The sequence below is a fragment of the Hemiscyllium ocellatum genome, chromosome 20, assembly GCF_020745735.1.
Source record: "Hemiscyllium ocellatum isolate sHemOce1 chromosome 20, sHemOce1.pat.X.cur, whole genome shotgun sequence".
Lineage (NCBI taxonomy): Eukaryota > Metazoa > Chordata > Chondrichthyes > Orectolobiformes > Hemiscylliidae > Hemiscyllium > Hemiscyllium ocellatum.
The window spans coordinates 48,259,499-48,282,790 of NC_083420.1; the positions used below are offsets into that span (position 1 = coordinate 48,259,499).

Consider the following 23,292-nt stretch of genomic DNA (forward strand, 5'->3'; position numbering starts at 1 on the left):
GGTTGGGACTATTTTCGCACAAACGTTGGAGGCTGTGGGTGACCTTAAACCGGTTTATAAAATCATGAGGGGCATGGATAAAGTAAATAGACAAAGTATTTTCCCTGGGGTGGGGCAGTCCTGAACTAGAGGGCATAGGTTTAGGATGAGAGGGGAGAGATTTAAAAAGGACAAAGAGGTAACGTTTTCATGCAAAAGGTGGTGCATGTACAGACAGAGCTGTGAGAGGAAGTGGTACAATTAGATTAGATTCTCTACAGTGCAGATACAGGCCCTTCGCCCCAACCAGTCCACACTGACCCACCAAAGAGTAACCCACCCAGACCCATCTCCCTCTGACTAATGCACCTAACACTATGGGCAATTTAGCTTAGCTAATTCACCTGACCTGCACATCTTTGAATTGTGGGAGGAAACCCACACAGACATGGGGAGAATGGGCAAACTCCACACAGACAGTCACCCAAGGCTGATATTGAACCTGGGACCCTGGTGCTGTGAGGCTGCAGTGTTAACCACTGAGCCACCATGCCAACATTTAAAAGGCATCTGGATGGGTATATGAATAGGAAGGGTTTAGAGGGATATGGGCCAAGTGTGAGTAAGTAGACTAGATTAATTTAGGATATCTGGTCAGCATGGACAATTTGGACTGAAGGGTCTGTTTCCGTGCTCTGCATCTCTATGTCTATGGTATAGTAATGAGAAGTGTTAGACTTTTGGAGATGCTGGCTTTCAGATGAAATGTTAAAGTGAGGAATCATCTGTTCCCTCTAGTTGTGTGGGGGAGTTGTCCTTTGTGTCTTGGACGATATTCATCCCTCGATCAACATTATAAGTGACCCAGCCATAATAAGATTGTACTGTGTGAGTTTTCTGTGTGCAAACTGACTGCTGTATTTTCTATTTGTTTTACATGTTTCAGGGTATATGACTATCACTGGCAAACATTCATTGTCAATCCCTAAATGCCCTTGAAAGGTCTAGCTCGCTACACTGTTTTAGAGATCAATTAAGAGTCTACCACATTGATATGGGTCTGGAATCAAATGGAGATCAGATGAGGTAGTGATGACAGATTTCCTTTTCTAAAGGACATTTGTAAACTGGACAGTCACCATTACAGAGACTAACTTTCAATTGAATATTTAGTAAAGTGGTTTGTGAATAGTATATGAACCATCTCCAGGTTGTAAAGAGCACACATGCAGAAAGATAAAGCTGGTGTCATTCATAAGTGATGGAAGCAGCAGTCCCATTTGGGATTACCACAGGGCTGATAGTTTCTTATTTCAAACTGGAGACTACTGCTAAATATTTATCAGGTCATCACACCCACGCTACCACACTAGAGTTGACCGTTTCTCATGGATCGAAGAGTTGAAATGACTGCTTCCATGGAAATGTAACACTTCATGCAGCATGTGTCAGTCATACACTCAATGCCTACTCAATGGTAAGGCAGTGATGTCAATGGCATAATGGCATTCTAAACCCATTGCGGCTGACTGATGTCATCAGTGGACCTGTCTGCATGTGCGCTAGCAGCTGTTTTGACACTTGTAGTAATCACTTTGAAGTGAGTGTAAATTCCACCAACTGTCACAGCGAGATCTGAATCAGTGTTCCCAGAGCACTAGCCTGAACATCTGGATTACTAGTTCAGTGTCAGTAATCCCATATACCCAAAAAAAAATCACATAATGTCATAAAGTTTTTACAGCACAGAAGGAGGCCCTTTGACCCATCATGTTTGTGGTGGTCTACAAGCAGCGATCTATTCTAATTCAATTTGCAGCACTATTTTACCAGACTCATAGCCTGGTATCCCATTGGCATTTTAAGTACTTATCTAAACATATAGGGAAGGCAGGCTAGTGATCTAAGGACATGGGTTTGAATCCCACCATGACAGAATTTGAATTCAGTGAGAATCGGGAGTTAAAAGAAAGCTGGTCTAATGCTGACCATGTCATTGTTGTGAAACCTACCTGGTTTACTAAGGAAATCTGCTGTCCTTACCTGGCCTGGCTTATATGTGATACCAAATCCACAGTAATGTGGCTAACTCTTAACTACTCTCTGAAATGGCTTAAGCAAGCACTCAGATCCAGGAGCAATTAGGGATGGGCAAAAAATGCTGACCATATGTAATATGTATGAATTTTTAAAACACTTTCAGTGTTCCCACCTCTAACCCTGTTTTAGATAGTGAGTTCCAGATTGTTTTCCTCAAATCTCTTTAAACCTCATTCTTCATACCTCAAAACTGTGTCCCCTGGTTATTGACTCCTCTGAGGGGAAAAGTTTCTTCCAGTCTATGCTCCTTACAAATTTAAACACCACAGTCAGCTCCCCACTCAGCATTCTTTCCTCTATTTAACTGTTTGTAAGGTGCTTTGGAACGTCTGAAGTTTGAAATGTACTGCATAAAATGCAGCTGGATAAGGTGTTAAGAAGCCATATGGGATACTTGCTTTTAATTGTCAAGGCATCGAATACAAGAGCAAGGAGGTTATAATGGAGTTGCAAGTAACATTAGATAGCCCACAGCTGGAGTACTGGTTGTCACACTATAGGAAGGATATGACTGCACTACAGAGCGTGCAGAGGACATTTACTAGAATGTTGGCTGGGCTGGAGCAATTCAACTATGAAAAGAGGCAAGATAGGCTGAGGCTGCTTTCCTGGGAACAGAGAAAGCCGAGAGGGGAATCTGATTAAAGTGTCCAAAGTTCTAAGCGGCATTGACAGGGTAGATAGAGAGAAACTCTCTATCTGTGGGTGGCATGGTGGCACAGTGGTTAGCACTGCTGCCTCACAGTGCCAGAGACCCAGGTTCAATTCCCACCTCAGGCGACTGACTATGTGGAGTTTGCACATTCTCCCTGCGTCTGCGTGGGGATACTCTGGTTTTCTCCCACAGTCCAAAGATGTGCAGGTCAGGTAAATTGGTCATGCTAAATTGCCCTAGTGTTAAATAAGAGGTAAATGTATGGGTGGGTGGCGGTTCGGTGTGGACTTGTTGGGCCGAAGGGTTTGTTTCCACACTGATCTAATCTAAACTTTTGTCCTTAGTTTAGGAGACACAATTTTAAGGTAAGGAGCAGGTTGTTTTGAGGGGGTTAGAGGAAAACAATTTTCATCTGGAGGGTAGTGTGTATTTGGAATTCCCTGTTGAAAATGGTGGGAAAGGCTGGAACCTTAAAACATTTGAGACATCATAGCATCTAGTGGTGCAGTGGTAGAGTTCTTACCTCTGAGCCAAGAGGCTTGAGTTCAAGTATCATTTGCGCTAGAGGTGTATCATACATCTCTGAGCGGGTTAATAAGAAAATATCCACAAAGCTATGAACCAAGTGCTGGAAAATGGGATCAGAGTAAATAGGTGCTCGATGGCTGTTGGAGACATAATGGGTTGAAGGTTCATTTTCTGTGCTGTAAAAATTACATGTCTCAAACAGTTCATTTTCTTCACTTAGCTCCAGTTGTGTGTATGTTTGTGTGTCTCTATTTGAACATTTGTGTGATTTATGTTTTTTTTTATGTCTCTGTTTGTGTATGTTTGTATATGTGAGTACATCTGTGCATGTTTGTGTGGATGTTTGTATGTTTTTGTGGTGCCTGGGTGTATTTACCTGAGTACATTTGAATTGCCTGTGTCTGATTGTGTTTGTTTGTTGGTATGTGTGTGTATTTGTGTTTTGTGTATTTGTATTTGTCTGTTTATATTGATTTGTTTGCTTGTGTATGTATGCTTGGGTCTTTTGTATGTCAGTGTGTGTTTGTACTTATTTGTGTGTGTAGGTTTGTGTTTTGAATGTTTGTCTCTGTGTATGCCTGTGTGTTTGCATTTTGTTTATTTGTCTATTAGATTAGACTTACAGTGTGGAAACAGGCCCTTCGGCCCAACAAGCCCACACCGACCCGCCGAAGCGCAACCCACCCATACCCCTACATTTACCCCTTACCTAACACTACGGGCAATTTAGCTTGGCCAATTCACCTGACCCGCACATCTTTGTGACTGTGGGAGGAAACCGGAGCACCCGGAGGAAACCCACGCAGACACGGGGAGAACGTGCAAACTCCACACAGTCAGTCGCCTGAGTCAGGAATTGAACCCGGGTCTACAGGCGCTGTGAGGCAGCAGTGCTAACCACTGTGCCACCGTGCCGCCCACAAATTGTAGAGTCATAACATATACAGCACAGAAACAGACTCTTCGGTCCAACTTGTCCATGCTGACCAGATACCCTAACTAAATCTAGCCTCATTTGCCAGCATTTGGCCCATATCCCTCCAAAGCCTTCCTATTCATATACCCATTCAGATGCCTTTAAAATGTTGTAATTGTACCACCCTCCACCACTTCCTTTAGCAGCTCATTCCATATATATAACACACTTTGCACAAAAAAAAGTTGCCCCGAAGGTCTCTTTTAAATCTTTTCCCTCTCACCTTAAATCTCTAGTTTTGCACTTCCCTACGAGATTTTGTCTATTTACCATATCCATGCCCCTCACAATTTTATAAATCTTTATAAAGTTGTTTGTGTATTCTGTTTTCTGATTGTGTATTTTGAATGTTGTGTGTATTTTGAATGTTGTGTGTATTTTGAATATTGTGTGTATTTTGAATGTTGTGTGTATTTTGAATGTTGTGTGTATTTTGAATATTGTGTGTATTTTGAATGTTGTGTGTATTTTGAATGTTGTGTGTATTTTGAATGTTTTGTTTGTGTGTTTTGAATATTTGTGTTTGTCTGTGTGATTTTTAAATGTTTGTGTGTTTTGTATCGGTGGGGCACTCCACTCCGGGTTTTTCTTCTCTCTGCCTCTCCTCCCCCTGCTTGTTATGACTCCTGTCTAACGGGAGGCACTCGGCGTTGCTGAGCCGCCGACTGGAGGCTGTGCCTAGTGGCGGACAGTGAGTCGCAGGCCTCGGACTACCCCCGTCTGCCGTTTACCCCATAGGCCGGCTGTCCGCCTCTCGCACCTTTCCCGGCCAGGCCCGCGCCATGCAGGCTGCCCTCTTCCCCTCCGACAGCGAAGGCGACGACACGGGCGCCCGGGCGCTGCTGGCTCTCAAGTCGGCGCCGTGCAGCCCGAGCCGGCTGAGCGCTCAGCTCAAGAGCGGCGCCGTGCGCTGGGAGCTGGGCCTCGACCCGCAGGCCCCGCCCGACGCCGCTATCGCCAAGCTCGAGGGCCGGGATTTCGAGTACCTGATGCGGCAGGAGTCGGTGACCATCGGCCGCAACTCGAGCCAGGGCCCCGTGGACGTGAACATGGGCCACTCGAGCTTCATCTCCCGCCGGCACCTGCAGATCACCTTCCAGGAGCCGCACTTCTACCTGAAGTGTCTGGGCAAGAACGGCGTCTTCGTGGACGGAGTCTTCCAGAGGAGGGGAGCTCCGCCGCTGCCGCTACCCCGACAGTGAGTAGACCGCAAAGATAAATAAACAAACAAAACGCAAACACAGCTTCTCTTATTCTTCCCCCCCCCCCCCCGGTAAAAGGGGGGAAAAAATAAATTGAGGCCTACACCGGGTTGGGAGTGGAAGCCGAAGCCGGGCTTGGTCTCTGCGTCAGCCGGCTACTCGACAACTCCAGGGCGGAGACTTCCACCTGGCGACTAGGCCCCAAGTATGTAATGTAAACACAGCCAGTAGACAGCGTGTCAGAGCCAAGTTTGGAGAAGCGGGGGGAGAGGAGGCGATCCTGCGATTAGGAAGAGAAATCCACACATGGAGCTCAACGAAAATTCATGTCGCACTTGGCCATGACTTCATTGTGTTCATTGTGGGGCTCCTGGTTTGATTTGTTTTTGTTAAAGCACTGAACAGAAACTAACTTGCTTCTGAAAAGATGGCTAGAGGCAGGAGGCATCTAAGTACTACTTAAATCCTTTGATGAGCCACAGCGTGCAAACCAGGTGCTGGAAAATGGGCTTAGAATATCTCCGCATGCATTATATTGAATATAAAATGCTTGGTGGGCTGAATGGCCTTTTTCTGTGCTGTAAAATCTTTGGCTCTAGCAGCCATGATTTGGAAATGCTGATGTTGTACTGGGGTGTACAAAGTTTTAAAAAAAATCACACAACACCAGGTTAAAGTCCAACAGGTTTAATTGGAAGCACTAGCTATCAGAGTGTCGCTCCTTCATAAGGTAGTTGTGACACCTGATGAAGGAGCAGCGCTATGAAAGCTAGTGCTTCCAATTAAACTTGTTGGACTATAACCTGGAGTTGTGTGATTTTTTTTAACTTGGCTCTAGCAGGTCATCTTATGGCTTTTCCCTCTTCAAATTGGCAACAGGATGTACATATACACTGATTTATTCCACGAGATTTTCAGGAAATGCAGCACAGTGGTCAAATGAATTATTTAGTAAATCTTGATTTGCATGTATACTAGTGAGAATGAAGTGGTTTCTTGTGGAATTATAAATTAAAATGAGTTGATTTTTAGAATTGTTATTAGAACATTTTAAGCGTAAATGTATTAGTATTTGTATGTTTTAAGTGCTTACTTTTGAGTATGTATCCATGTTGAATGAAACTCATAGGTTTAAATAAAAGATGCAGTTTCACCCCTCAAAAAAAACTCCATGGGAGAAGAGAATCATTGCATTTATGTAATGTCTTCCATGATCTCAGGACATTTTAAAATATGAACTACTTTTGACATAGTCCATTGTGCTGCCAGTTTGGACACAGCAACAAGATAAGAACAACCACTAAGTACAGTTTATTTGACTTTGTTTGGTAAATATTGTTTAGCACACTGGGAAAATTTCCAAACTCATAGATTTGTTCCATAGAAGTATTTTCTGCCCAACTGACAGGTGAGACAGTACAACAACAATCCTTTAATTCTACTGGGCTAAATTGACAGAAGAGCACAGGAATAGACTAATGCTAAATGGATTGATTGGAAATGCTAGTAAGAAATAATTTATTCTTAGAAATCCAGTTCCTCGTAATAAAAACAAATTGTTTAGAAAAACACTTTCTGATGAGTTGGCAAACTGTAATCCGAAGTCTTTTATTTGTTGCTGACAGGAAGTGTAATTCGAATGACCTGTACTAATTGAAGCACCATCTAGTAAAATTGTTTTTTTTAATGAAGAAGCAATTTCTTTCAATTATGATTTTCATCTGCGAGAGTGATATTGAGCTGTTATTACAACTGAATGAGCCACTTCAAATATTTTACCCTCGTGTAAAAAAAACCTATTTGGAAGATTTTTAAGAATTTGCAGTGTCACTAGGAAAGATTACTTGCCTGAGAGTTGATTTGTAAAATAGGTGTAAACTTTATCAGAGAATTGACTTGCATTTGTTGGTATCCTCCTCTCATTTAAAGGCTGCAAATGGTTTCCATTTGCAGGAGAAGTGAAATATTTCGGAAAATACTTTATTTCTTAGAATTTGAATAAGGGACTTTCCCTTTCAGTCTTCATTGCATTTGATGTGTATTGAATCTGTATTGACTAGTTGTCATCTCGCAATAAAGAAGGTGTTGGAATTTCTCCCGATACTTATATATAATTTCTGCAAACCACTCATATGTGTTTCTTGGTATTTTTACAGTTTGGATAATGAAAATTTCCTGCTTCTACGTAATAACTGAACATACTGCAACCTGCAAAAATTGGTGTGTGATTTTGAGAAACATATCTTAGGATTTCAATGCCCATGTGCTGCCTTTTTATTTCATATCTGATTCTTTGCACGTGCATCTCTTGTATTTATGGGAATTGGCAGGTATCCTTCTGTTAGCCTGCAAGTACTGCTGTTCTAGGATGGTCCTTTAAGAGTATCCTGATAATGATCCTCTTTCTTAGCTGATTTTTTTTCCCCCTTTGTTTCCCATGGTTAGATATGTTTCTTCTCTTGGCAGTTCCTAGACTGCTGTAAGTAGGATGATGGTTTCTGGAAGAGAGATGAGATCACTATTTTGTCGTGTCAAGAGTTTAATATTCCAATGCTTGCCGTTGCTTGGATTACTGGGCCTTTTTTTTTCTTTTAAATAAAAACCTTTGTCGAAACTGTCCATTTAAATTTGTATAATCTCCATATTTTTTCACATCCAATTTTGGGGCGGCACGGTGGCACAGTGGTTAGCACTGCTGCCTCACAGCGCCAGGGATCTGGGTTCAATTCCCGCCTCAGGTGACTGACTGTGTGGAGTTTGCATGTTCTCCCCGTGTCTGCATGGGTTTCCTCCGGGTGCTCCGGTTTCCTCCCACAGTCCAAAGATGTGCGGGTCAGGTGAATTGGCCATGCTAAATTGCCCGTAGTGTTAGTTAAGGGGTATGGGTGGGTTGCGCTTCGGCGGGTCGGTGTGGGCTTGTTGGGCCGAAGGGCCTGTTTCCACACTGTAAGTAATCTATTGTTGCAGTTCTGCATTCTCATTCTTCTGTGCAGACCTTATCATGCATCAGTGTGTGGATTTGCAAAAAAATGGGGAATAACGAAGTTGTGGCAGCATGAGTATGATTGGCTTGCTTCAAATTTTGAATAGTTTGCAATGAAGATGGAAGGCTTTGGAACTGAAGATGGTCACTTCAATGATACTTGATGATGTATAACATAAAGGGATGGCCATCCCTATGTAGGAATCATACATTTTTGTGGAAGTTAGTGTACTGGAGAGCTACTTGTATTAACAAAGAAAAATAAAGCACAAGAACAGGCCCTTGGATGTACTTTTCTACACTAAAAATCTTTTGCTGTCCACAGTCTGTATCCTTCGGCTCGCTATCGATTCCTGTATCTATCAAGATGCCTCTTCTATCTGCTTTTACCATCTCCTCTGGCAGTGCATTCCAGGCATTTTCCACCCTCTATGTGAAAAAAAACAAAAACTCGCATTTCACATCTCCTTTAAACTTTGCTGACACAGTTCTCGGATAATGGCAACAAAGTGGATAAGGTGGGCAAAGCAGCATATGGCATGCTCGCCTTCATCAGTTGAGACAGTATTAAAATTGACAAAATATGTTTCAGCTACATAGAACTCTAGTTTGGCCACAAACTGTGGTGCTGGAAAAGTACAGCAGGTCAGGCAGCATCCAAGGAGCAGGAGAGTCGACATTTCATGTATAAGCCCTTCATCCTGCTGTGGACTTGTATGCCTAGATCTATCTTTGTTAATGCTTCTAAGGGTTCTGTAATTTACTGTATCCTTGCCTCCTGCATTTGACCTTCCAAAATGCATCAGCTTGCATTTGCCCAGATTAAATTCCATCTACCATTTCTCTGCCCAAGTTCCCAGCCTGTCTACATCCTGCTGTGTCCCCTGGCAATGTAATGGATTAATGATTCATTTTGGAACTAAAATTCCAAACGATTGCTTAACTCATTCACATAGCACCATGTGTTTTGCTGAGGTTCTTAGCCAGTTGAAGTCATGGGTCAATTCCTAGGGTTTGTTAACAGCCTGATGGTATTATCATTGGACTGTTAATCCAGAGACCCAGGCAATGTTCTGGGACACCTAGCCAGTGTTACCCTTATCCCATGAATAAATTAAAAAATTTGAATAGAGGAATATGAGACTATCATCAATAGGTATTGTCAAACCATAGAGGTGCAGGACATTACAAGTACTATACTCTAGTTCTTTGCCATTGGAGAGGGACATATTTTCTTATGTAGTATATTTATGAAAATGACCGTAAAATAACTGTACTAAACAAAGACTTAAGAGGATTAATGCTGATTAAATTTAATGAAGGAAAATAAATCATGCTGACATGTATGTTACACCTACTTATGTCGTTGCTGCTAAGCCATTGGATGTGGACATTTGCAGGAAAGGATAGATGCTTTGAAATTGTTGCATGGAGAGATTGGTGAACATGGAGTGGAAATTAGACTGTTCCCATCTTATAGGCAAAAGTGAGGACTACAGGTGCTGGAGATCAGAGTCTAGATTAGAGTGGTGCTGAAAAAACACAGCAGGTCAGGCAGCATCTGAGGAGCAGGAAAATCGATATTTCGGGCAAAAGCTCTTCATCGGGAATCCATCTTATGTTAGTCCAGTACAATTTTGGGTGAGCTGCAGTTTGTGAAAGAGTGAATCAAAAAGACTGGAAAGGAGCTTTGTTGTGATTGTGTCTATCCCCGTGGGAATAATTTTAGATTGATTCATTGATTACTTCTACATTGTCTCTAGATTTTCATAATATTAGTAGTGGTTTACAGATGGCCTAATGCCTTTCATTTCTTTGTAAGCCATGTAGGTTTGTGTGAATGGAAACTCAATGGGTCATTTATAGTATTTAAGTTAATGTTTCTGTTAGCTTGCATAAATCAAATTTTAGTCAACTTTGGTGTCTGATTTCAGGGTTTATCCACCCAGACAGGCAATGATGTCACCTCTATATCTACAAAATTCAAACTGTGAAATGAATAAGTAAGTGTGCAAATGAGACAAGCTTTAAAATTTTGGAAGCACTAGCTTTTGGAGCGCTGCTCCTTCTTTATGTGGTGCTGAAAGCTACTGCTTTCAAATAAATCTATTGAACTGTAATCTGATGTTGTGATTTTTAACTTTGTACGCCCCAGTCCAAAACCGGCACCTCCAAATCTTTAAAATTTTGAATGCATTTGATCTTGCTGTCTGAAGTACTAGTATTCCAGTCAGGTAAGTGTAGGAACTACTGAAAATATACAGTAGCTCATGCAGAAGCTATGAAGAGAGAAACAGAGCTGATCTTTATGGTCACTGACCTTTCTTCTGAAATGAGAAATGTATTCCCCGGAGACTTTAGCTCATTAAGTTGTCATTTCAGATTTTCCCCCATTATGTTAACAGATATTTTGAGACTGGTAGATTGCAAACTTAAAGGAGATTGCACTTTTATTATTGTATTATTATAAGTCCTATTAACTTAATTCCAAGTAATTTGAAAATGTATTATTGGTTTTCAAATGGAACAACTGTATTCTGGTGAATGAATGTGTTGTACCATAACTCTGTTATCAGTGCTAATTGAAAATTTAATGAGATACACGTACATGTACTAATATCATGCTCTAGGAAGTAAAATTAAATTCTTCCATGTCTCTTTACATGGGATACAGTTGTATGTATGGTCAGTATAGATAATGATGAAGTTTTAGTGAGGTTGATTAAGCATTTGGATTAGGGTGAGTACTTTATAACGTGGAAATTGTCAAGTATGGAGTATTTTTCCAATTGTATTCTATATTATGTCCGATTAAGTCACTTGAGTAAAGTGATTTTCTTGTTTCCTCTGTGTTTGCAATGTAACTGGAAACAGCTCAAGGTTTTACAAGATGTCATATGCGTTTAAGAGTGTAGACAGTTTTTGAATGTGTCACCTACAAACCTAGTTTTGGGAATCTGCCACCATGACCCTAATTTTATAACTGTATGATTTAACTGGCAACAAATGATTTTTTAGTACGTTATGAGATGTTGTAATGAGGCTACTCCATGATGCAGCGTGTTCACCAGATTGGCCACATTCAGATGCAGGGTTGAAGTTTCAGTCTTGGTCCAGTGGGATTATGCTCACCAGAGTCCAAAGGTGATACGATGAAGCCATACTTAAACATGTGAGCTAATGTGACACTCCAGTGTTTTTGAATGCTTTTGTATTAAATTATTATTGCTGGCATTTTGTGAAGTTTTGTGGCATATTGTACCAAATGTATTTTATTATTTTCACAATTCAAAAATTGAATGTGTGCTGTCAATAATGGAGAAAAAATGGCACACAAATCATTAATTTCTTTTTACAATGCATGAACATTTCCAAACAGAAATCACTTGATTTGAGCACGTTGTTATGATAGGGTGTTGAAGCATTGTTTGTGTGTGGGCATCTTTGTTCTTATTGAGGTCACAGTGCAGTTGAATTTTGCATGTGGGTTATTTCAGTTTACGTTTAAAGCGAATTACTGACACGTAAATGGAAACAAGGTTTTACAGATTTTCTCTTGCTTGCATACTTAAATACCAACGTGTAAATGTGAAACCCCAAAGGAAGGAGAGACTATAGCAATGTTCTCGATGCTCATTGAGTTCCTCTGGCTATCTAGTTTGAAGCAAAATAATTCAGTTGGTAATATAGAAACAGAAGTTGGGTTTTCTGTCTTTCTGCTTGATTAGCGTTAATGTGTATACTTTGCCTGTCTTTTCTCCAGATTCTTTGAAATCCTTGTCTAACCAAACCCAAAGATTTCCATCTTGTAAGTTTCAATTGATCTAGCATCCGTAGGTGTTTGGGGGAAGAATTCCAGATATTCATGGTGATATTTTAGTACACCTCCATAATGCATCATTTTGTCCAATTAAGTCACTTGAACAAAGTGATTTTCTTGCCTCCTTTGTATTTGCAGTGTAACTGGAAACAGCTCAAGGTTTTACAAGATTCATGTGCATTTAAGAATATAGACAGTTTTTGAATGTGTCACTTACAAACCTAGTTTCGGGAATCTGCCACCATGACCTCAATTTTATAACTGTACCCATGAACTAGCAACAGAATATTTTAGTTTGTTGTAATGAGGCTACTCCATGATGCAGCATGTTCATCAGATTGACCAGTTGCAGATTAGATGTCGTTTGGATTGAAGTTTCAGTTTTGATCCAGCGGAAATACTCTCATCGGAGTCAAAAGGTGTTACAGTGAAGCATGTGAGCTAGAGTGACACTCTAGTGTCTCCAAATGCTGTCTTACAGATGAAATATTAAACTTAAGTGTGATCCTGTGACACTATTTGAAGAAGAGCAGGAGAGCTCCCCAGATATAAAAATTGATATTTATCTCTCCACCAACATTCTTAAAACATTTGACTGTCGTTATTGCATTGCTGTTGTGGGGTCTTGGTTGTATGCAAATTTGCTGATTTGCTTTCCAAAAATACAATAGTCACTGTCTCCAGAAAAGTACTCAATTGACTATGAAGTGCTGTGACATATGAGGTCATTCTAAAGCACTATATAAATGCAAATTCAGTCATCTTTGATACTGATACTGATCTCAGCAGAAATGATGAAAAGTGTGCTGTGATTGCTTTCAGAGTCTTGTTTTAAGGAAGGAAAAGTTGGCTAAAGATCCTCTTCCTAATTTATTCAGTTATCTGTCAAAACGTTGCAGATACTAAGAATTTTGTTTGGCTATGATGGCCTTTGTGCTTCAAGAGCAAATTTAATAAATGTCACTTCAGGCATAGGAGAATGGTTTTAGAGGCCATATGCTGTAGGCCAGGACTGGATTAAACATGACTTCATTGTGGTCAGACTCTAGGCTTGAATTTGACTTGCTTAATTCTTACTGTGTAAAACCATTTATAAATCATCTTGCACAGCGAGACTGGAGCAGCTTACATTTCCAGTTATTTGAATTGAGTGTGGTTCTGGAGAAGCACAGCAGGTTAGGCAGCATCCAAGGAGCAGGAGAATTGACATTTCTGGCAAGAACCCTTCATCAGGAATTTCTTCCCATTATTTGAGTCCAGTCAGTTTGGGGTCAATGGTCATTCAGTTATAATGTATGTGTCGTTTCCGTGAATTTGCTGTAATGCTATTGATGAATTGGGGACACTGTTTCTAAAGTGCGGATTTTAAAAATGTATAGCTGAATGTGATTACATTGCCAACACTTTAAGTGCTGTTTCTGAAGCGCGATTTTGCTATAATGCAAGGTTGCACAGGACGCAACCATCATGTTATAGAAGAACTGTTTGTACTGTATAAAGCTTGGAGTTTGATTCTTCAGATCACACCTTTCCTGCTCTGTGTTTTAAATTAAATAGTGTTGACTGTGGTGTAATGCAGAACTATGATTTCTTCTCTTGCACTGCTCAGTTTTAGCATTGAGCTTGCCTTGAAGTGAACAAAAATTATTTTTATTTATACAGTAGTCCTCCTGTACCCCAGGGGATATGTTCCTAAATCTACCGCTGAAGCCTGAAACTGCAGATAGGAGTGATTTAAAATTGAAAGTTACTTTCCCAGTAGCTTTCTGGTCCTTGGTTTCGGAAGGTCCCCTATAATATGTTTGGGCTGTGGTATACCGCAGGTAACTGAAACCACAGAAAACAATTCCACAGATATGGAGATGGGGGTCACCCTGTACAGGGGAACCTCGATTATCGGGCATTTGATTATCCGAATATTGGATTATCTGGCAAGGTCGCAAGGTCCCGATGCTTGGCAAAACTATGTTGTCCGGCATTCAATTATCCGGAATTTGATTTAAGTGAACGAAATATTGTCCGCCCGTGTCCTTCAGATAATCAAGGTTCCTCTGTGTACAGTTTGCATTTCTTCCTTTATTGTACCTTATTCTCTTTGATCACTCTTTCCATGTAGAATGGGGACATCGAAGATTGTATTCTTGTGGGGACAAAGAATTTTGCTTTTCTGTTTGCTGATGCCTTTTGTTTGGGTTGATTCAGCCTCTCTTTCAAACTTTTTGTTTTACTCGTAAATACATTACAATATTTTCTTGAGTTTGGCTGATGTACACTATTTCATCTCGCTCATCTGGAAGGAGGAAAGCCAAGCGACCTTTGAGATACTCATTGTGACCATCCTCAAGAAGGAAGATGAGACCAAATGTGGTAACTATAGATGGGTTTCCCTGCTGTCTGGGGCAAGGCATGTCATTGTGAAAATACTTCTCCGTCACCCTCTTCCAATGGTTGAAGATCCCCTACCAGATTCACCACGCAGGTTTTTTTCTATCAAGAGGCACAGTGGATATGATCTTCACAGCAAGACGTGTCCAGAATAAGTGCAGAGTAGCAACAATCTCTAAACATGGCCGCCTTTGACATCTGAGGCCTTCAGCTCTGTCAACCAAGACGGACTCTGGTATAGTTTTGGTTGCCTACAGAAATTTATCACTCTCCACCATTCACAGTACATTAAAGCCATGATTCTCCTATTACACAAGTTTCTGAACAACTTCATGTTGAGCAGAGGAAATGCTTCTCAGAAGCTCTCAAAATCTCCCTGATAAAATGCAATATCCCCACTGACTCGTAGAAATCTCTAGCCCAAGACCACCCAAACTGGAGAAGAAGCATCTGTGAGAGCATTTGTTTTTGAGTGTAGCCAACAGGCCCAGATGGAGGACAAGCACAAACAGTGGAAGGAGTGGGGGAAAACCTGAGCATCCCACATACATACTCCACCAAACACCACCAGCTCTGCCTGTGGCAGGGTTTGTGGGTCTAGTGTTGCACAATTGGTCACCACTGGACACAACTCCAGAGTTTAAGAAAGTCACCCTTGAACCTCAGAGACTGGGTCTAAGGAGCAGACACATGAATGTGGAAGATCTGAAAATCGGAATACTAGCCAAGGATAGGATTTGAATCGTGTCTATAGCTGAAATATTCTTTTTAGTTGTAGCTCACAATTTCTCTGATTTTTACATTAATAGATTGCTGCTGCCCATTCAGAGATGTATAACAATTATTTAAAGCTTTACGTCACTGTCGAAATATTGATCTTGTATACCTTGTTGTGGTCATGTGGGTGTAACATAAAAATTTGGGAAGCCAGCTCTTAGTAAAACCCTTCCAAATCATGTAAAAACTTTGTAGGGTTGCAATTCCATACTTTTTTACATTAAAGCTGTAAGTTCAGAGAACGTTAAATGTTTCTCCTTCACTATTGCTGTCTGACCTGTTTTTTGTTGCTCAAGAAACAAAGATGCTAGTTTGAGGCAAGGAAGCACTTTTTCCCTTTCTGCAGTCAGTGTCAGTATATCAAGCACTCTGGCTGTGTGTATTTGCCACACCTAGCTCATATCAATGTCATAATTTTCCAGCTTTTAGGCCAGTGAGTCTGTAGCCTGGGAAGTTGCCAAACAGGGAGTCAAACATTGGGCAATTCTGTACTAACAGTCCTAAAAACTGGTTTGAAATTGCCCAAACTACTTTTTAATATAGAATCCTTACAGCCAACATTTCAACAGTTTGGCTGGATTTAAACCCCACTACTAGATTTACAAACCAGTATAAATACTCTTGCACAATCTAGCCTCCCTGTCTCTTGCCTTTGTAGAAGAAAAAGGTGGAAAAATAATTAAATCTGAGTAGATTGTCAGTTTTTATTTTTGATTCAGAAAAAGCTTCTGTTTTCACTTACAGTCTCAGGATACAGCTTAGGCCATTTAGGGTAATGACCTGTGGAATTCTGTACCATGGAAGGCTGTGGAGGCTAAGTCATTGAATATAAAAGAAAATTAATTAAATTTTTAGCTATTAAAGGCATCAAGGCATTTGGGAGAAAGTGGAAATATTGCATTGAATGAAGGATCAGCCATGGTCATAGTTATGGTGGAGTAGGCTCGAAGAGCTGAATGGCCTACTCCTCCTCCTCCTCCTCCTAAGTTTTATGTTTCTAAAGAAATTGAGCAAATAAATGATTTAAGGAAGGAATTTTGTCTCTTGGTGGGTTGTGAATCTGTGGAATTCTTTTACTGCAGAGGCTGTGTTAAGTCCAGGATTATCAGATTAGCCACCATCTCATTGAATGGTGGAGTGAACTCACTGGGCCAGATGGTCTCCTTCTGTTCCTATGTCTTAGGGTTCTATTGTCTTTAGAATTGCATTTATTGTAAATTATGTGTTCAAGCCAAAATTACACGCAACATTTGTACAAATTGTATTTGAAGAAGGGAATGAGTGTTTCTGGGAAAAGGAATAGGTAGATACCAGTAAACTGTAGTGACCATCCATCAATTGATAAATTTTCATACTACTGCATTAAGGTTTTAAATATAAAATTACAGTTTAATTTCATCTTTGATCAAGCCTTTCAATTCACATAATCCAGAAGGTAAACATAGTGGTTGCTGGAAATCTGAAAAATAAGCAAGTTTTTTGAAGAGTTACTGTGTGTTACAGTAATTCTTAATTTTCCGTGTTTATTACTTTATTCAAATTCTTTGCCTGTGCCTCTTGGCATCTCCAATTTCCTCTACCTTTTAGGACCTGTGTAAAATCCAAACAGTTAATTATTCCTCTTAATTACTCCCCCTTTGACTTGGCATTTTTCTTTTACTACTTTATCCCTGTGAACTGCCTAGGGATGTGTTCCTACTTGTAGGTAATCATTTGACATGTTTAGAAATATTGAAATGCAATAAATCATTTGTATACTAAAAGTCATATTGATTGTGAACTGAAGGTAATCTACTTTTTGATATCTGTATTGGACAACTTCAATGATTAATATTGTTAAATTAAGAATGTTTTTTACAGAACATGTTGAGAAGAAAAAAACATGGCTTTTCAGAAACAGTTAAACTTAATGCTTTTTTAAAAATTTTGATTTATTTTTAAAAAAACAGTAGATCATTGAATGCTCAAGTGGTGAATAATTGATGCTTTTGGCTGTGGGGTTGTTAGTTTGACATGGCCTGTGGTTACCCACCTCTGGACAGAAAACCCATAGGAAATCATAAAATAAGTCATGCAGCAGGGTTTGTCAGCCATGAGCTTCAAAAATAGTTGCATTGTGTCTGAGTGAAAGGTAGTTTGTAAAATGAAAATTGACAAGTGGTATCTGTTTAAAAAAACTAACGTAATTGAATTGATCGTAGGTTTAAACTTTCTCTTAGAGATTAAAGGGATATTTGAACCAATGTAAAGGCTAGTAGAGACATGTTACGGAACTTCATCAATGCAAATGACTAAGTGATATCTTGCAGAATGTGCATTCTGAACTAAGATCACATCTGAACAAAGAGAACACTGTTCATAAGTAGAAGATATATATCTTTCCTCTAGGGAAAAAAAAAGTGTAGTTTCTGGAGCTTCACTAACCTCTACTATAAGTTTCAGCACTAAACTAGGATGATATTTTAGGGAGTGTTGCATTATCAAAGGGTTCTCTCATTTTGGATGAAGTGCTAAATTGAGTTGAGATCCATCTGTTGTGTGTGAAATGTCTCATGGTACTCTTTGGAGAAACGCAGGAAGTTTTCCCAGTGCCTTGGCCACTATTTCTTCCTCAACTAACATCATCACAAGGGGATTATTCATTTGTCATTTGGGAACCTGGCCCTGGCAGATAGGGAATTGCAGCAGCCAATGTGATAGCAGCCAAATTGATTTTCCCTCCTGTGGTCTTCTCACCTAGTAAGTACAGCATGATACTAGAACTGATCTACAACATTCTGCTGATGCACGTGAGCAAGGGCAATATTGCAGGCCTTTTTAAAGATAATAGAGAAATGAAGAGTTTGGCTTAAATCAAAATTATCACCTAATCCTCATGCATGGTTACCTTTTATTTATCACAAAGCTGTTGAGGCTGAGGAAGGATTGGATGGGGGTTTGGTCAATAAAAAATGTCAAAACCAATTTTATTAGTCAATAGTTACTAGAACAAGGCAAATAAGTTGAATGAAGATGCAGTGAAAACAACCAATGCTGGAGATCACAGCGGGTCAGACAGCATCAATGAGCGAGAGCAAGCGAATGTTTTGAGTCTACATGATTCTTAATAGAGCTGAGTGAAGTGTGGAAGGGACTGCATTTGTGTTATACTTTGATTGGGGGGAGGGGGTAGTGGGTGTAGGATGCTGGTGGAGAAAAGATGTTAATAGCTCAGATTAAGTGATCAGAGTGGGAGAACAATACTGTGTCTCCTGCAGATTTGAAAGGACCAACCGCCCCCCTGGGGTGGGGATGTGTAGGGGAGGATCTAGTAACAAAATATAGCAAATTCAAAGAAGGGGAAGAAATGGATCGCAGTTTGAAGGTGTTGAGTTCAATATTGAGTCTAGAAGGCTGTAAAATGCCAAGTCTAAAGATAAGGTGTTGTTCCTACAGTTTGCGCTGTGATTCACTGGAACATTGCAGACATGTGGGTGTGTGAGCAGGATGCTGTGTTAAAATGATCAGCTATGGGATGGTCAGGGTCATGATTATGCACAGACCGCAAGTGTTCCTCAAAGCAGCCACCCAGTCTGCATTTGGTTTCTCCTACGTAGGCTAGACCGTATTGCATTCACTGCACCGGATAAACAAGATTGGAGGAGTACAGGTGGAATGCTGCTCCACCTGGAAGACTGTTTCGGCCCTTAGATGGTGAGCAGGGATGAGGTGAAGGGACAGCTGTTGTATCTTCTGTGGTTACATGGGAAGGTGTGTGGGGAGGTGTTTGGTGTTGGTGCTTGTGGGAATGTATTAGATATCCTGGAGGGAACAATCCCTGCAAAATGCAGATAGGGGAGTGAAGGGAAGATGTGTTTCGTGGTGGCATTTTGTTGGAGTTGTCTGAAATGCATAGAATGATCCTTAGAATGCAGGGGCTGGTGGGATGAAAAGTGAGGACAAGGGGGACCTGATCACGCTGTTGAGTGATGGGAAGGGGCAAAGGTGGAAGAACGGGCGATAGGTCAGATTGCAGTTGAGGGCCCTGTCAACCACAGTGGGTGGGAAACTGCAGTCATGGAAGAAGTAAGCCATGTTAGCAGTGCTGATTAGGATGCTGACATCTTCCAGCCAGATGTGATGTAGGCAAAGGAGCTGGGAGAATGGGATGGAATCCTTGCAGGACGTAGAATGTGACTAGCTCTAGTGAATGTAGCTATGGAAGTCAGTGGCTTTGTACAGAATAGCAGTAGACAATTTATTCCCTGAAATGGACGCACAGAGGCACAAACTGCAGTGAAGGTGGCTGTGGTTTTGTAGTGGATGTCCTTGGCATACTGCAGTGTTCCAGTGAATCACAGTGCAAAGTGCAGGAACAACATCTCATCTTCAGACTACGCACTTTACATCTTTCTTGGCTTAAAAAGAAGTTTTTAACGCCTTCAAATTGTGAACCACTTCTTCCCTTCAGCTTGTGACATTCTGCTATCATGTCCTCTCTCACCTCCCCCCATCCCAGGTGGACTGTCTATCCTTTCAAGTCTGGCAGGAGGCATACCTTTGTTCTACCATTCTCTGATTTGGATGACTTAACCCCTCCCTCCCTCCCCAAAATTGCGATATAAATGGTACACACAGACACACAAACATTGATGCTGTCTGACCTGCAGTGATCTTCATAATTGGTTGCTTTCAGTACAGATTCCAGCATCTGCAGTAATTTTTCTCCTACATTTTGAATTGAATTGCAGGTTTGGGAAAGATGTGATGATATTGCAGAGGATGCAGGAAAGATTCATGGAAACAATTTTGGGGATGAAGAATTCAGTTACCTAGATTTGGAGAAGTTGAAACTTCACTTTTGTGAATGAGTTTTTGAGAAGATTTTGATGGAGGTATTAAGTCATGAACAGTGTGTGTTGTTAATAATGTTTCTTATTTGTGAAAGAATTGAGAACTAAAGGTTGGGGATTTAATGTAATTGGAAAAAGAAGCATTTTTGCGTGGTGAATGGAAAGGAGCTGGAGTACATTGCCTCAGTATGTGGTGAAGGCAGTGTCAAGTGAGGCTTTCAAAGGTGAATTGGATCAGTCCTGTTTAATTGGGGGAAAGATTACAGGACAGTAGGAGTAGGTGAACTGATTCTTCTGGAATGCCAGCCCAGACTCAGTGAATTGTCTTTTGTTGTTGTCACAATTCTGTGCTAACTGTAGATCTTCTATTTCCTCATTTGTACATTTGTTTGGCATGTATAGTTCCACCCACAATTTGATAGAATTATCTATGCTTTTCTAGTCAAGACGTGAAGCAAATGATACACACAGTAGCTGAATCAGAGTGACTAGTGTTTTATCTTGGATAAAAGCAAATTACTGCGGATGCTGGAAACTGAAACCAAAAGAGAAAATGCTGGAAAATCTCAGCAGGTCTGGCAGCATTTGTAAGGAGAGAAAAGAGCTGGCGTTTCGAGTCTAACTGACCCTCTGACGAAGGGTCAGTAAGATTCGAAATGTCAGCTCTTTTCTCTCCTTACAAATGCTGCCAGACCTGCTGAGATTTTCCAGCATTTTCTCTTTTGATTAGTATTTTATCTTCCCCCACCTGGGACTGCTGCAGTTGCCTTGATATTGAACGGGTACACTTCGAAACTGTATCTCAACTATCCTGGCTTTTTGGAATGGTATTTGGATCTGAATTCAAAGAATATATTTGCATCTCTACACTTGTCTGCTCTGAAATGGCAATGTCCTGGGAAATATCAAATTTTCTAGCAATGGATTACAAGTTGACAGCTTATAAATCAATGTAGGCTAACTTGCCTATTTCCATAGTGTGCATGTAAATTATTATAAAATTTTAAACCATTTGAGTGTTGAGTTGTCCTGCCTACAGCTAACTAAAGTGATTGATAATGAAATCCATTTGATCATTCCTGATTTGTTCTGGACATCAGATTTGTGTTCTGTGTTCATGCCTTTCTCCTGTAATGCAATCAACAAAATCGAATGGAATAGTTGATTTGTTTGTCAGATTGTACGTTTCAGACATGCTGAAATATTTATCTCAAAGATAAAGGTCCTAGACTTCTTTTTTCCCTGAGGGTATTAAGGTTAGGTATAGATTGACAGTCTCTTCTTCTCAATCTCTCCCTTCAGGTTAAGCCGCCACCAGTTGTCTCTGTCTTCCTAATGTTAGAGCAACCCTGTGGTCCACTAGAACTATGGTGACCTACCCTTTAACAATATAAAGCCACAAATAATGAACCATACTGCTTAAAGGAAATCGTAACAGATTTTGGGGCTTGCAGAGTGCATGATAGTCAAATCCTCCTCTGTAGACTCTCCAGCAATACATGCATAAACTAGACTTGTTATGTAATAGCTGTAGTCATCATTGTGGATATAGTATCTTTTTGAATATAGACTTTGGATTTCTAATTAAATCTGTTCTCCAATGCACATGATGTGGTGCAAGCTGCTGAAGCCAAAAAGCCAAATTTGTCATTGAGTGGCCTGCCTGTTGGCATTAAATATGGGGTTTCCATGGCAACATTTGATCAAATATTGCAAAATTATATCCTGAAGTTCAGAATAAATTCTTTTTGTGGTCACCCTTTCTCTGGGGCCAATCTGGTTGTGTTATGATGCCATCTATCATCATATTTGAGAGAATTTCCACTAGATTTTAATCAAAGTCTTATTTTGCACATCAGATTTATGAGACTCTGATTATTTGGCTAAATGCAAAACTATTAGTGCACTTGCTGTCTTTTTTTAAAATAAGTTCAAATTTGTTTAGTGTCACAGAATTTGAGATTTAAAATAAGAGTTTAAGGCTTTTCTCTGGGAAAGTCTGGTGATCATTTAGTCAATGACTACCAGACTGCTATGACTCCTTGGCATCATGGTAGCCCACACACCTACCACCATACTTAAACAGCAGCTAATTAACCTAAAGGACCCAATACAAGTAACACCAAAATGAAGGTCACTTACAAAATACGATGCAAGGATTGTAAGAAACGCTATATCAGCCAGACAGACAGGAAACTAGCCATCATGATTCACGAACACCAACTAGCCACAAAACGACATGACCCACTGTCAATAGTATCCCTACATACAGATGAAGATGGACATCAGATCAACTGGGACAACAGCTCCATCCTTAGACAGGCTAAACAGAGATAAGCACGGGAATTCCTAGAGGCCTGGCATTCAAACTGGAACTCTATCAATTTCGACCCCATTTACCAACCTCTGAGAGAAAGAGCCGGAAATGATATCTCCTATCCTAAGAGACCAAGACGCACAAATAGAAAGCAGGACAAAACGCTAGTGCTTCACCTGAAACTCCCTGATGTTACCTAGCATTGTGTCAAAATTTCTAAAAACAAACCTTCTAGCTCAGTGAGCAACTTACAACCTGAGTTATTAAGTATATTGATAGACAGATTTTCAATCAGTAAGGAAATCAAGGGGTATAAAGATAAAGCAGGAAAATGGAATTGAGGGTGATTAGTTCAGCCATGATCTTGTTGAATGGCAGAACAGATTTGATGGGCCAAAAGGTCAGTTTCTGCTTAAAATGTATGGTCTTGCACTTCTTTGATATCCTTGCCTTAAAAAAATCCATTGTTCTCAATCCTTAAAATATCAATTTCAGATTTTCATTACCTATTTGGCAGAACAAAAGTTTCCTGAGGAAATAGCTTGAATTGTGCGTTATAGTTTTCACAGTACAAGGCATGGTAGAAAATAGATTTGGAAAATTCTCTTTATCATTTCATAGAAAATAAACCATTTTAGTGATTTCTAATCATGCTTTGTGTTGCTAGAGTGGATTTTAGCCTACCTTCTCTTCAAGGAGAAAGTGAGGACTGCAGATTCTGGAGATCAGAGCTGAAAA

At 40.3% G+C, this 23,292-nt stretch overlaps 1 protein-coding gene across 1 annotated transcript in view; it reads left to right on the top strand.

The window, feature by feature from the left end:
- The first annotated feature begins 4,878 nt into the window (after window positions 1–4,878).
- foxk1 (forkhead box K1) overlaps window positions 4,879–23,292 on the top strand; it is a 133,754-nt gene continuing 115,340 nt past the window's right edge. Inside the window, exon 1 of the mRNA XM_060840825.1 lies at window positions 4,879–5,436. Within this exon, the coding sequence (XP_060696808.1) occupies window positions 5,021–5,436 (416 nt within the window). The 5' untranslated portion in view covers window positions 4,879–5,020. The remainder of the gene's footprint in view (window positions 5,437–23,292) is intronic.